The 15,814-nt window shown below is 43.7% G+C and overlaps 1 protein-coding gene across 2 annotated transcripts in view; it reads right to left on the bottom strand.

The window, feature by feature from the left end:
• Positions 1-7,142: 7,142 nt before the first annotated feature.
• The window catches only part of GNB5 (G protein subunit beta 5), a 33,594-nt gene continuing 24,922 nt past the window's right edge, over positions 7,143-15,814 (bottom strand). The window contains exons 7-12 of one of the 2 annotated variants that reach the window (XR_328185.4): positions 15,361-15,452; positions 13,039-13,087; positions 10,642-10,738; positions 9,577-9,743; positions 7,445-7,967; positions 7,143-7,357 (exon numbers count right to left, since the gene is read on the bottom strand). Coding sequence is in view for 1 of the 2 variants with exons in the window: in XM_006065958.4 (XP_006066020.1) it covers positions 7,956-7,967; positions 9,577-9,743; positions 10,642-10,738; positions 13,039-13,087; positions 15,361-15,452 (417 nt within the window). In the remaining variant the exon portion in view is untranslated. Of the gene's footprint in view, positions 7,968-9,576; positions 9,744-10,641; positions 10,739-13,038; positions 13,088-15,360; positions 15,453-15,814 lie in introns of both variants that reach the window. The other variant, XM_006065958.4, reaches the window with a different exon arrangement.

Below are 15,814 nucleotides of genomic sequence, written 5' to 3' on the forward strand. Positions count from 1 at the left end.
CATTAGTCTGGAGCATTTTGAAATATCCCCACCAGGGTGAAAGATGAATAGCTGTAACTTGTATCACCTACAAAAAGAAAGAGGCACAAACTTGGTAGGTCACTTTGGAGGCAACATACACATCTGAGTATGCAACCTCAACCCATCTACAGGCTGGTGGACTTAGGAGTAAAACAAGAGAAGGCTCTGCAGCTGTTTAGGCTGCAGCACAAGCTGATTTCCCAGGTGGTGCAGTGGTAAAGGATCTGCCTGCAATGCAGGAGATGTGAGTTCAATCCCTGGGTTGGGAAGATACCTTGGAGAAGGAAATGGCAACCCAATGCAGTATTCTTGCTGGGGAAAGCCCATGGACAGAGGAGCCTGGTGGGCTACAGTCCATGGGGGTGACTAATCAGCAACAACAAGCTGCTGTACTACTTGGGTCTTATGATCCAACAGATCCAATGACACTTGAAGTGTCAAATAGGGAAGCTGGATGGAATCTCTGACGAGCACCAATAGCACTGCAGTGCAGACCTGTAGGATTCTAAAGCAAGTCTATGTCCTCTTTTGCCAGTAACTATTTTCCTTTTGCAGAGAAGGCAATGGCACCCCACTCCAGTACTCTTGCCTGGAAAATCCCATGGGCAGAGGAACCTGGTAGGCTGCAGTCCATGGGGTCTCTAAGAGTCAGACACGACTGAGCAACTTCACTTTCACTTTTCACTTTCATGCATTGGAGAAGGAAATGGCAACCCACTCCAGTGTTCTTGCCTGGAGATTCCCAGGGATGGGGGAGCCTGGTGGGCTGCTGTCTGTGGGGTCGCACAGAGTCAGACACGACTGAAGCGACTTAGCAGCAGCAGCAGCATTCTCTTTTTGAGAAGCAGGTTCTGGCTTGCTACTCAGTCTTGGTAGAAGCTGAATGAGGTGATCATGAAGTTTGAGATCTCATCATAATATGGATGCTGTTGGACCTATCTGGTTATAAAGTTAGGCATGCCCAGTAGCAATCTATCATCAAGTAGAAATGGTATATAAGAGACTGAACTCAGGTCCATGACTTAGGATTGTATGGGTAGGTGGCTCAGACCATTGCAACACCAACTCCTGTTGCTTTGCCCCCTCAGTCCATGCCTATGGCCTCCAGGGAGTTGCTTATGACAAGCTGACTGAGGGACAAGAACTCAAGCCTGGATTGTAGACGTTGTGGTGTTGTTTAGTTGCTCAGTCATGTCCGACCTCATGAACGGCAGCACAACAGGCTTCACTGTCCTTCATGATCTCCCAGAGTTTGCTCAAACTCATGTCCACTGAGTCGATGATGCCATCCAACCATCTCATCCTCTGTCACCCCCTTGTCCTTCTGCCCCCAATCTTTCCCAGCATCAGGGTCTTTTCCAATGAGTTAGGCCTTCACATCAGGTGCCCAAAATATTGGAGCTTCAGCTCCAGCATCAGTCCTTCCAATGAATGTTCAGGGTTGATTTCCTTTGAGATTGACTGGTTTCATCTCCTTGCTGTTCAAGGGACTCTCAAGAGTCTTCTCCAGCACCACAGTTCGAAAGCATCAATCTTCAGCACTCAGCCTTCTTTATGGTACAACTCTCATGTCTATACATGACTACATGTGGTGGAAACGCCACAGCTTTGGTTATACAGACCTTTGTCAGCAAAGTGATGTCTCTGCTTTTTACTATACTGCCTAGGTTTGTCATGGCTTTTTTTCCAAGGAGCAAGTGTCTTTTAATTTCATGGCTGAAGTCACTGCTCACAGTGATTTTGGAGCACAGTAAAATAAAGTCTGTCATTGTTTCCATTTTTTCCCCATCTGTTTGCCATGAAGTGATGGGACCAGATGCCATGGTCTTAGTTTTTTGAATGTTGAGTTTCAAGCCAGCTTTTTCACTCTTCTCTTTCACCTTCATCAAGAGGCTCTTTAGTTCCTCTTTGCTTTCTACCGTTAGGGTGGTGTCATCTGCATATCTGAGGTTATTGATATATTGTAGATAGGTGTATATGATATGCTGGTACCACATGAAAGTGGATGGCTAGAGCCTTATAGCTCTGCTCGGGACCCGGGGGCTTGTGAAGACAGTGGTGAAGGAAAATCCTCCCACTGGTTAGAAATTCAAGCAGGATATATGACTGTACCCTAAGTCTGGGGTGAGAGATGGCTCGAGTAGAGATCTACACTGATACTTGGGCAGCTGCTGATGGTTTGGCTGAATGGTCAGGACCTTGAAGACTGGTGACAAGGAAATCTTGGACACAAGTATGTGGCTGAATCCCTCTGAACAGGTGCAGATTGAAGACACTTGTCTCCCATGTCAATGCCTCCAAAGGGTGGTCACTGTAGAGGATCTCACTAATCAAGTAGACAAAATTCTGTGTTATGTGGCTATCAGAGAGCTTCTTTACACAGCTGCCATGGTGCCTGCTCTATGAATGCCCATGAATGAAGAGGCCATGCAGCACAGACAGAGGATGTGGCCATAACAGAACTCCCTCTGTGAAGGCTGAGCTGGCTAATGCTACTGCTGAGGGCCTGATCTGCAAGTGCCAGCGATTCTGATGTGGTGAGAAATGAATTTTGCCAGAAGGGAATATAAACCTTGTCAAACTGAGCTGGTTGGGACATCTTATGAGTTCCCTTATTAAGTTAAATGTTTTGATATAGGCTCATGTTTTATTTTCACAGGAGTCATGCTTTTATATTTTTGAACTTTATATTTTAGCAGCAAGCACAGTTGTTTCTTAGATTTGGAGTAGCCTGGGTGTTAGTAGTAAATCCTCTGGCCCTGCCATTGGTTAATATCAGCTGAATCAAACAAATGAATAAATAACCTCCACACAGAACTTCTTATCCAGTTTGCAGTCAGACTTGGCTATAATCCCCGCTCTGCCACTTAGAAGCTGTGCAACTGTGAAAAAAGTTTTTCAGCTCTCCCGGCCTCAATTTCCTAATGTAAGAAATGGATGTGATGAACTGTCTGCATCATAGGTTGTTACAAGGGTTACACGAGTTGGTATGTACAAAGGCTTTAGCATACTGCCTGGCACATAGTAAAAGCTCTTTACAGAGGAGCTTGTATTATTAATATGAATTGATCAAGGTTACCAGGCTCACTTGCACCACTTCTAACCCAAATGCAATTTGTGACATTTTTGGTGAGCCTTACCTATATGGTTTCTGATTTTGTTTTTAAAGTACTGAAAGTAGCTAGAGACCACCTACTATTTTTTCATATACACTAAAACAGCTTTATTGTGATATAATTCATAATACCACAAAATCCACTTTTAAAGTATAGATTTCAGTGGGTTGTAGTGTATTCACTGTAGGGCAACCATGACTACTGTGCAATTTCATTATCTCAAAGGAGAGCCAATCTCCTCAGTAACCACTGATCTACTTTCTGTCGCTATGGATCTGCCTATTATGAAATAGGCACATTTCGTGTAAATGGAATCATTCACTATGGGGTTCTGTGTGCCTGGCTTCTCTCACCTGGTATGTTTTCAAAGCTCATCCATGTTGGAGCTTGAATCAGTACTTAATTCCTTTGTATTGCTAAATAATATCCCGTTGTATAGATAGACCACATTTTGGCCATCCATTCATCAGCAGTTGAACCTTTGAGTTGTTCCACTTTGAGCTGCTCTGAACATTCGTGCTCAAGTTTCTGTGTGGACATGTTTTCATTTCCCTCAGGTACACGCCTAAGATGGGGAGGCCACCTATTACTGGGGAACACAGACGGGTTGGAAACAGCAACTTCCGGTTCCTGGTTTACATGAGTAACCAGGCAAATGTTAAGCATTCCCCAGTGGTGTGTTGGTCAGATAACCCGGGGTTCAAAGATAGGCAATTTTTGTTGTCACAGTCTTTGCATAAATGTTCATATCATATTTGCACTGAGTTTTTCTTATGTATGTGGTTAAATCAACCAGCACATTATTTCTGATCCCATCTCCTCCCTGGAGGGTCTGCATCCTTTCGCAACTACAGAAACATATTCATTTCACTTCTTTCACCAGAATTACTGTAAGTTCACGCACCATGGAGACTGACCAGTCCTGAAGGCCAGCCTAGCTAGCACCAAGCCCTGGTTAGAGCATAAGGCGTTGGCAGATGCTCTGAAGACTGACCTGATTCTCCCCTCTCACTGGTGAGAGAGCATGTGCTCCCAAAGAATCTACAGACAAGAAGATTCACTGAGACCCTTCCCCAGCTTGCCCCCTCATCAGAATTCCCAGCCCACTTCAGTCCTGCCTGATCCTGATCTCCAGGGAGGGGCCTTAGGGTCTGTGTGTTTAACTTGCTGTTGAGCCAGTGGGCACATTTGGGGATTGCAGATCTACAAATGCCTGCTCAGTCAGCAATCCTAGGCTTGGAGGGAAGCTCCAATCCCAGTGCCAGTTAATCTTTGAACTCAGTAGTTGGGCTAACCCCAGAATCCCAAGGGTCTTCCTTTGAAAAGACTGTCAGGGATTCACAGCCCCTACTGGTCTCTTGCCTTGCCCACTGCCTCTCTGTGCCCAGGTACACTGCTTTCAAAGTCAGTATGACCTTGGGAGTCTTTCCAGGGGACCTCCCAAAGTCAAAACTATTTTCACAATAATACTGACTCCTTTTTTGTATGTGTGGCTTTTAAAACTCTCATTTTCTCAGGAGTTTTCAAGAGGCTACTGATGGGTGGTAGAATATGTGCTTCTGGAATCCTGTGTTTCATCATTTTTCTCAGTTTTCATTTCTAATATAAATATTGATAGATATAAGCCACATAAACAAGAAGCTCTTTGGGTCCTCAATAATTTTTAAGAGTGTAGAGATATCTTTAGATGAAAACATTGAGAACCACTAGCCTAGATGAATCTTTAATAATTACTATTTTGATACATGAGTAGGGACTGTATGGGTGAGAGGAGAGGAAGGAATGAAAAAGGAGGAGAGTAGGGAGGAGGGGGAGAGGGAGGAGGAGAGGGACAAGGAAAGAGGGGAAATAAGGAGAGAGAGGAGGGGGGAGATGGGAGGACAAGGGGAAGAATGCGGGAGAAGGGACAGGAGGAGTTGGAAGGGAGAGGATGAGAACAGGAAAGGGAAGAGGGGAAGGAACTTGAGAGCTCTCCCATTTCCTAGATGAGGAAACTGAGGCTGAGAGGCATTTAGATATTATATATCCTGTAAAAGTGGAAAAGCTCGGTCTAAACCTTTGTCCCCATGCTGTCCCCCTCTTAAGGTCAATCAAGTGTTAGCAGGATCACCTTCTAGCCAGATGGCCAAGCAACTAGGAGGCCAGGTTGCAACGGCCCTTACAACTTGTGCTATTTTAAAGTCATTTACAATGCAGGGAAGGGTGTGGAGGAGGCCCAGGATGGGAAGAGGGAAGTGGATAATGGGTACCTGCTCTGGCCCCGGGCTCACTGCAGAACCCCGAACCCAGACCCCCTTCTGGGAGGCCAGCCGCCCGCTCCCTCAAAGCAGCTGCCTTGGTTTTAGTGCACAGGTATTTCCCACACCACCTGTCATCACACACCTCCTTGTTAAACCCCTTCTCTGCCTAACCTTTCTCTTCATTGGCTGGAAAGGGGGTGTCCAAGGCTGTGCACACCTGTGGGCACATCTGTTTGGCCCCTTCACCACAATGGTTTAGTACCTTTGCCTCCTAGTCTTGTAAAAAAAAAAGAAAGCCTGATTAACAAACTCCACTCAGTATTATTTTCAATATGCAAAATACGATTTATTACCTAAAGTTTAATCCCTGAATCTCCATGTAGTCTGTATATTCTCAACCACATATTTCATCAATAACACTACTGAACAACACCCAAGTGAGACTAAATACTTATAGGGGAGGTGGCTTACTGCCCATGGGGGTGAGTGTTGGAGGGAATACTTTCTTAGGGCCCCGAAAGTCACTTTTCTGATTGTAAAGTTAGGGACTACTTTGCACATATACTGACGATACCTCCCACCTCTCCAAATATACATTGAATTTGCTTGCATCTGAGTGACTTCTCCTTTGCCCTGTCTTCCTCCACTTCTGGGAGGCCCAGGTCAGAGTGCAGACACATGGAAGGGTCTGTGGGAGACAGGGAAATGGAAGTACCATAACGAGGAGCCGAGGAACAAACTCGGGAGAACCTTCTGGGAGCCGAGCTTGGGGATTTCACAGGACACGTTGTGGGGCCAGCACTTCAGCAGTTGGCAGGAACTGGGTGGACCTGCTGCCCATTTCCCTGAGCCCCTGCTCAGAATGGAGTCCGCTAAATGGAGAAGGTGCTGAAAGGTGTCCCTCTGGGCTATGCTCCGGCCCATCTTCTGTCTTGTTCTCAAGGTGGGTACAGCAGCAGAGATGGACGGGGTGCAGATTGGGGGAGGTGAGTAGGAGCCTTTCACATGGTCTCTCTCTACTCCAGGAACTACTGTGTAGTAAAACCCTTAGTAAATGTTTTCTTGGCAAATGATTGAATATAACCATTATGTTTATTTTAAAAGTTTATGGAAAAGCTGGCCTGGGGAATTTCTGACTCATTTTGATATCTGAATGAGTAGTTTTGCGGGTGGGCCTGGTGCACCCCCTGAGGTTTACAGGCCTATCAGATGGCTCCAGGTCTGGAAGGGCCTCTGTAAGCAGCAGAACCTGGGGCTGGGCCTGCAAAGCCAGAACTACCATCAGGAGAAGGGCCAGGCTGTGGCAGGGCCACGAGAGGGGACCGAGGATCCAGGGGACTCAGCACGCACAGCCCTCAGACACCACAAGGACATGGCCCGGCAGACACAACCACCCAGAGGGCAAGCCTCACCCAGGAATGGTTTTTGGTTTGAGGTGACCTTTTATTTCCCTAAGTGATGCATGCTGTCTTTATGAATGAGGAATTTTCTAAAACAAAGGATAAGCTTCTACACTTGAAAATAAGGGATCCTACAACTAAAGCACTTGGTATCTTCCAGAAGGATCTGCTGAATTTTAAATAAAGGCAGGATATTATGTTTTTTTCCTCCGTATAAGTGAAGCAAAGACATCATCATTCAAGAGCTATCAATCTGTGTATGTAATTACACTTGCAATGCAATAAATATGAGTATAATTGATATGGACAAGATTCACTTTAGCTTGAGTAGATGCTACTAATCCTAATACATCTAATACCACAAATAGGTTTTTAAGTAAGTTTACTGTCCTCTGTTCCCACACAGAAAGGTTTTGGTTCCTCTGAGAAGCGTTTGTGTCCCAAACAGCACTTAGCTTTTCCCTCTAATGATAGAAAATGTCCCGTCCTCCCGATACAAGCCACCATCACAAGATACACAGATCAAACCTGTCTATTTTACCCATATCTCTGCTTCATTTGTAACACGGAAATGTTTTGCCTGAAAAAAAAAGACAAGAGGAGGCAAGGCTGAAAAGGGTACTTTCACAATAAAAACACATGTAAAAGAATTGATTTTGTCTCTTACATTTGGAATTGGAATTTTCTTCTAAGACCAAGTAACGTGGTCCTCACATAGTCCCTTAAAATCAGCAGTTCCTGGGGAAGGTTTCAAATGTCAGAATGCACACTGAGAAAAATCAGCTCTTAAAGTGCTCCAAAAAAACCTTGATTCCAGGAAACAAAACGGAATATAATAAATGGTCAATTCTACTGGGAATAGTAGAATTCTACCAGGAATAGAGAATAAGTTGAGACTAGTATAATTTATAATAATCTTAAAAACAGATATATTTTCAAAAATGTTCAAAATGAAAAACACTGTCCTGGAAGGTGTTTTCATAGTGTTGGAGGTTCACACCGGGATCTTTCCAGGGTGATGGTTTTAATAGTGATGTTGGAGGCGTTTGGTGAACTTTCAGTCACAGAGCTGCTCACTTGAAGCTAAGTTGCAAGAAACTCTCAGACCCTCTAGAAGTAAGATCTATTTACATGTGATGAGTTCAGGTTCTACTCTCAGGTGCCCATGTGCACTGTGATTAAGCCCAGACCTGCAAAGACACAAACAGATAATCTTCAGTCTGTTTTCCAGTTGATTTGTAAAACCTGAGTTTAAAGAGAGAAAATCAGTCTTTAATACACAAACATACACACTGCATCCAAAATAGAGCACTCACATGTCTTAGAAGGATAATACTTCATTCCTAGCAACTCAAAGGTGCTTCTTTGGCCCTTGCTTTCCCTCTCCCTTAGTTAACTGTCTGAAGGGCATCTGTGGACCCCTTGCTGCTGCTGCTAAATCGTGTCAGTCGTGTCCAACTCTGTGCGACCCCATAGACGGCAGCCCACTAGGCTCCCCCGTCCCTGGGATTCTCCAGGCAAGAACACTGGAGTGGGTTGCCATTTCCTTCTCCAGGCCCCCTTGCTAAGGAATGGTAATTCTTAGACTGACAACCAGAATTCTCTGTATGCATCCAGCTCTCTGGGTATACTGACATGGCTTTATTAATTTAGCAAACTCTTGCCCAGGATGATGGAATCACAAATAACTTCACTGTGTATTTCATGAATTTTGAAAAAAAAATCCATTTATCCTAAGACTGGACTATTCAATTACTCATTTTAGAAATGACACACACTTCTTAGGATAATATGCAGCATCAAATGACCAGCTACTTTTCTAGACAGTCTTTGAAATTCTCTCCCTCCCCTGACCCTGTGTCCAGCAAACAATCTTAAGCTATGGCCTAAATTTGTTCAATCCTACTTAAGTCCCTCCATCAAAAGATTTACCTTCAATCAGACCCTTAAAACCTTTGGCAGATAAACATCTGCCTTTGCTCTCTCCTAAAATGTTACTACGGAGAAGGCAATGGCACCCCACTCCAGTACTCTTGCTTGGAAAATCCCATGGACGGAAGAGCCTGGTGGGCTATAGTCCATGAGGTCACTAAGAGTTGGACACGACTGAGCGACTTCACTTTCACTTTTCACTTTCATGCACTGGAGAAGGAAATGGCAACCCATTCCAGTGTTCTTGCCTGGAGAATCCTAGGGACAGGGGAGCCTGGTAGGAGGCCGTCTATGGGGTCGCACAGAGCCGGACACAACTGAAGTGACTTAGCGGCAGCGGCAGCAGCAAAATGCTAATAAGACTGTCAAGTTTGTGATCTTCCACAGTGAAGTAAGTTTTGCCTACTGAACAGTTATTTCGGTGGCATTTCTAGGGAGCCAACACCTGACACAGTCATGGAGCTCTTTGAGAATCTAATAAAGCCATAAGGACACTATTCCTGGAAAAATGCACACATACACAATTTAGCATGTAACTGCATGGACTTCACAGGTCTCCTGAAGCCTCTGTGTGGACTTCACAGGGGTCTGTGATTGGGATAAGGACCCTGGTACTCCTGGGAGGTGAGATTGGCAATTGGATTTGTCACAGGCTAGAATCAGACTTTTAGGGTATCTGTGCTGGAATACCTGCATTGATGGGAAACTCACTGCCTCCCAAGGCAAATCTGTGGCTATAGACTTGAAATTAGAGGTCTCTTTTGGCTGCCCAGGCCCATCCTAGCTTACTCTGACCTCTCTGCTTTCAAGAAGACCAATCCTGCATGCTCTCACACACACAGTAAAGTAGAAAAGCTTCTCTCTTACTCTGAGGGTATGATCCCATGATCCCGAGCAAAAGGCAGTCCCATCAGGGGAAACTCGTAGAGTACTAACACGGTTTTCATGTCCAAACAAGATGGAGACTCGAGACCCCTTGAGGACATCCCAGACGTTGATGGTATAATCATTGTATCCAGCAAACAGCAGGCGACCTTAAAGCAAGAGGTAAGATGGTTACTCAACCAGCTCCTTCCTTTTGATTTTCTTTTCATGACTCTCATTCATGCGCTCGTTCACTCATTCATTCAATAAACAGTGCTTTAGTGCCCACTATATACCAGACATTGTGGTTTGCCCTGGGGATTCAAAGAGGAGAAAGCACAGTTGCTGGCCCCTGTGGAGGGTGATGGTGGGCGGGCTGACTCATGTATCATTGCAGCGCTGTGTGGAAGGGGCTGTAATGGAAATCCTCAGCTATGTGTAAAGCGCTACGTGATCACAGATCACGCAAGGGGATCAAAGAGGATACCATGGGAGAAGCACTATCTGAGTTGGCCTTTGAGGGTTGAATAGGAGTTTGTCATGCAGAGAAGGGAGGGAAAATGATGTTCCAGGGAGCAGCAACAGCACAAAGGCACAGCTACATGACTGGAAGGTGTCTGGGAGAACTGAATGGTCCACGGGCACAATATGCCAGTGCTGCCCTCTTTCCCTGGTAGCCTCTCCAGCTGTGAAGGCAGAGGCGACATGAGCTTCGGGGCAACAAGAAGGGGACTCTCGCTTCACTCCCTCCACCTCTGAAAAAAGTCCCTTTTCAAGTGTCAAGGGGAAAATGGAAGGCTGGAGAGGAAATGCCTAAAGGCACAGCAGATGGAGTTCTGATATATCATTGCTCTGAAGAAGAGTGTTAGATGGGCCCAGCCTTCATGTATGGGCTGGGGAAGCTGCTTCAGGCTGGGCAAAATGTGGTGTCAAAAATGCATCGGGGGAAAACCAGTGCAGGCATAGATTCTCAGCAGGTGGAGCCATAGGAAGTTCAGCTGAGGGGAAGCCTGATGGATTCTCTGAGGTCCCAGAGTCCCAGGTTTCACAGTCCCAGGAAAACCTTACCACTGAGGGAGAAGTCCACGCTGGAAGCTCCAAAGATGATGCTCTCTTTGGAATAGATGGCGACCTCCCTGTCTGCCCGGAGGTCATAGAGGCGACACTGGGGTGACAAAGAGGACAAAGAGGCACTTGTTTCTGGGTCCTGTTTGGTGCATCAGTGATCACAGAGCTACAGGCAGGTGCCGGTAGCTTGTGTGGTTTGAGGGTCAAGGGGAAAACCTTTCGCTTTCTCTCAGTATTTTCTTCCTCAATCCCAATTCTTATTATATCCCCATGAAACACTGGAGACTCAAAGAAACGGCAAATGCAGATTTCTTTAGTACAAAAAGCAAAACGTAAGCCTTCTTTTTTTCTGATAAGGAATATGTGTTCATTGTAGAAAATTCAGAAAATCTCAGAAATGCATAAAGAAGGAAATCCTAGAGATATTTACTAACACCTGGCTATTTCCTTCAGTTTTAATCTACTTTAAAAAAAAATTGGTTCTCTAGGGCCCTACAGAAATTGGGTCTTGGGCTGGTCAGTACCTGGCGACTGTGGATAATGCCTGCCTTCCCAGTTTATGTGGCCATGGGATCCCAAGTGTCTTGTTGCTTTGTGGCAGGATTATTGTGTGACTTGTTTTTAAAATGGAAACTATTCCTGGGCTGCAGTAAACTTTCTGAAGCCTCAGCATTGTGTTTGTATTAACCATCAGGAGGGTCTCCAGCTAGAAATACTTGTCCTTGCTTGCTCCTTCTCCCTGTCATCTTTCAACATTCTTGTCAAGTTGCCCAGCTTGGAGTTGTCTGTCATGCACCAGTGTCCCGTATTATAGCTTGAAGAGCAGAAATCTCCTGATGTTGCTTAATAGCTTGGGAGGGGTCTTTTTTTCCTGTTGCCCAGGTAAGCAGTCTGAGGAGAGCATTGTTTCTGTGTGGGTATCCTGGTCAGGGTAAGATTGGGACTTTGATATGCTTCTCTTTGGGACATCCTTAATGTTTATCAGCTTTTAACTAGTGTTGTAAGCCCAATGGCAGAATTTGGAGATCTCAGTTCTTCTGTTCATGGCTTTTTATTCACTGTGACTAATAAGCTTCCTAATAAATCCTTGCCAGACTTAAAAAAAAAAAATAAATAAATAAAAATAAAAATAAAAATAAATTACTTATTTGGCTGCAACAGCTTAGTTGTGGCACGCACAGGGTCTTCAGTCTTTATTGTGGCATGTAGCATCTTTAATTGCAATGTGAGATCTAGTTCCTTTATCAGGGATCAAACCTGCGACCCCTGCATTGGGAGCTCGGAGTCTTAGCTACTGGACCATCAGGGAAGTCCCAGTCTTAATCTATTTTACGTGTGGATTTAAATGGGGTGGATGTTTCATTATTGCTTCAATTAGCATGATGTTATGAACATTTTCTAATATCATTAATAATCTTCAAAAAATAGGATTAACGTGGTTGTTATATTCCTCATGTGGATAGATCAGAATCTACTTAGCCATACTCTGCTAAGTGTCTTGATTGTATCTAATTTTTCTCTTTTATAAATAAAATTATGAGGAAGCCATGATCATTCTGCTATCAAAATCTTTATATGCATCTTTAATACTTTCTCAGAATAGCTAAGGAATGGAATCCTTAGAATTGTTTCCAAGAAATTACAAAGGATAAGGAAAGCTTTTAAAATTCCCAAAATCTATGCCCTTATATTTTGCTAAATATTCTTTGGCATACAGAAGTTTTAAATTTTCATTATTATCAAACTCTCAGTCTATTCCTTGTCATTTCTTTCACAATAGCAAACTAAGGTGAAATTCATTATTTAATAAGATATTTGCTATTTTGAGAGCACAATAAGGTTGTGCCTACTGAAAAACAGGTCAACATTATTTTGCAACTAGTATCAAAAGACTTAAAATTAGGCCAGTTTTTGACTCATCAAGTTTACATATGAGAATTCATCCTAAGGAAACAATAACAGAGGTACCAAAAATACTTGCTTATAGCAGAGTTTTTAACAGGGAAAAAAACCCTTAAAAAAAACCCTAAATGTCCCCAGATTGAAGATTGGTTAGTAAATGATGACATATCCATAATATGGAAAACTATTCAATCATTAAGAAAATATAATGTAGGAAAGTATTTATTGGCATGAGAAAATGTTCACAATCTATTGCTAAGTGCAAAAAGCAAATTATAAAACAGCACTTGTTTAAAAATTAAAAAGACAGAAAGGAATTTACTCAACTGTGATTATTCTTGTATAGAATGATTAACAAAATTTAGTTTTTTCCCAAGTTTTCTTTATAGAAGTCATATCAGTTCTGTAATCAGGAAAACAATTATTTTTGAAACATAAAATTAAGTCAGCATATCTCTCCTTCAAATAGGAAAACTCTTGAGGACTTAAACATACCGTAGCATCATCTGATCCCGAAGCAAAGGCATCTCCACTTGGGTAGTACCTGCAGAGAGGAAGTGTGGGGAGAAGGCACTTAGAGCAGTGATTCCCAATCGTGGGTGACCACCAGAAGCCTCTGGGAAGGCCGGCCCACGCTGGGCCCTCGGACTCTAGGGACACAAGGACTACTCAATACAGAGACCAGAAACGGAGGCTCAGCAGGAAGGCCCCACTGGCCTACCTGAGTTTCTTCTCTGTAAGCAGGGGACAGTGACACTGGATTGCAGAGTGCTGGTGAGGGTAAGTGAGGCAATATGTCTATTTGTATCTGACACTGAGCACAGGCAGATGCCTATATCCTTACTTTCCCTTGATCACACAGCCCATTCCAAAGGCTTGGCCAGAGCTCAGGGATAAGACAGTGCTTACAGACACAGACGCTGCAATTGGATGAAAGCGGACTACGCTGACCACTCACTACAGGGGATACTTTTGGCAAGTGACTTCGACTGGCTCAGCCTCAGTTTCTTCATCTGAAAAGTGAGGAGGATAATGCACATTTCCTATTGTAAAGACTGAATAAGACCGTATACATGCAAAAAAATGACGTGGGGCCAGATAAACTGAATGCAACGAATGATATGATTACTGTTAAGTCATCCTCTCCTCAATAATCAGGCCTCTGGAGAGAGGGTACTGTAAGTTGAGACCTGATGAATATTAGAAGAGGGTTCTGGGTTGAGGGGACAGCATGGGTGAAAGAATATGCAATTTTAAGCTGTTATTTCATGAATATATAGAAATTTATTTTTGTAGCTTTATAGTCTATCTTGTATCTTAATCACTTCACTTACTGTAGTAATTTCTCAAATTATTTCCTTGGATTTTCTAGGTACTGTCTACACATCTGCAAAAAGTGATAGTTTTTTCCCCTTCCTATATTTAAGGTCAGTGAGCTAGGAAATTCTTATTAACATTTCTACTAATAAAGTAATTATTCTTACTGTGTTCTAGCTTTTAAGGGGAATAAGTCTAGTGCTTTTCTCTAAGTGTAATGAAGATTCTTCAGTGGTTACACTTTAAATGCTGTCCTGATGGTGCCATCTTCCAAATGTATATGTTAATTCCTGACCTCTCTCTTGGAGTTCAGTTCACAGATACGGCTACCTACTTGACGTCTCCACTCGGTCATACGATAGCATCTCAAGCTTGGCTAGCCCAAGACAGAACTCCAGAATCCATGTGCAACCATTGCCTTCTCCCTGCACTGCTTCCAACCCTCCCGGTTTTAGCAAATGGATCAGTGTTTATGTCCCTTATAAAAGATTCAGGTGCCCTGAGCTCAGGGTTCTCCTCCTGAAATGCAACCCGCTGAACGTGCAGGTGTCCTTTAGTCCTTTTCATGTCACCCTGTGATACTGGAGCTTGGATAACTAACATAGCTACCACCATCACTATTAGTAATCAACTATCCTTCATCTCTAACCCAGGAATCTTATGCCTTTTACCAGCACCCATGAAACTCTGGAAGCCTTACTTGATAGCCTGCAATCAGGGTAAAATCTCAAATCCTTCCCAATTCTAGACATTTCTATCCTCATTGTGTCTTCTTTAGTTTCAGCCACCATCATTTCTATCTGGAACTCACACAACAGCCTTCTAACTGGCCATAATACTTCCATTCTCATTCCCCTACAATGCATTGTCCATTCAGCAGCCAGAGTGATCTTTTCAAGACAAAACTTGCATCATGTTAGCCACCTCAAGTGGTCACCTGGCCTTTTGTTAGGTCCCTGAGCATCTCATCTCCTTGATCCTCCTCCTAGCTCTTTGAAAGCCTGGCTCCTTCACTATCCTGGTATCAATTTAAACATCAATTTCTCAGAGATGCCTGACCAGTCAAAGAAATAACCTATCTCCATCACAGTTCCCTGTTTTACTTTTCAATGGAACTTATCAGTATCTTTGTATACTGTACATTTATCTGTGCTTTGTCTTGTTTGTCTCCTATAGGAAAGTAGAAATTTTTATCTTGTTTAAAACAATATTCCCAGTTCCTGGAATAATGTTCAGCAGATAAGTACTTAATAAATATTGGTTGAATGAATGAATAAAAAACACTGACTTCCTTTAGACAGGAAATAGCCATTGCTCCTGGTGAAATTACATTGAAATGCTCCAAGAAATCTGGAGTATTGTTCATTCTCACCACACATCAGCTGTTATTGCTGGAAAAGCCTCTCTCAGCAAAGTAAATTGAGGCTGGAGGCTAAGCATTAGCCCAGGCCAGGAGACAGCGGAAAATAGAGAAGCAATGAGAACATTCTACTCACGGACCGGACACTATTGATGTCAGATTCGTGTGTTTCAAAGGCCTGCACGCACTGTCCAGAGCGCATGTCCCACACCATGGCTTTCTTGTCACATCCCTGCAAACGCAAAGTTACCCAGAGTTACGACTACTGCAAGGACTGCCCACAGACAGGTATGAGTTCTGGTTATGTCACAGAGATCGTTCAGTTCCCATTAGTAAAGGGCTCTGACAACATACTTTTTTTTTTTTTTCCTAAGACTAGCCTTCTTTAAGGCTACTTCCCTCTGACCTCAGGAGGTCAGAGCTAGGTCCTAGGGTAGGGGGAGCAAAAGAAAGTACCCAGACACCCTTCTTAGCATGTTTTCTTCTCTGCCATCTTTCTAAATGGCTGCAAGTTCTCCAGGGCCTCCTTCTCCCCTTCCTCCTAGGCATGTCTCTTCATGTTTTCCCCTCCTCTCTATCTCTGCTTCTATAAGG

This window comes from Bubalus bubalis, chromosome 11 (genome assembly GCF_019923935.1).
Source record: "Bubalus bubalis isolate 160015118507 breed Murrah chromosome 11, NDDB_SH_1, whole genome shotgun sequence".
In the NCBI taxonomy this organism is placed as follows: Eukaryota; Metazoa; Chordata; class Mammalia; order Artiodactyla; family Bovidae; genus Bubalus; species Bubalus bubalis.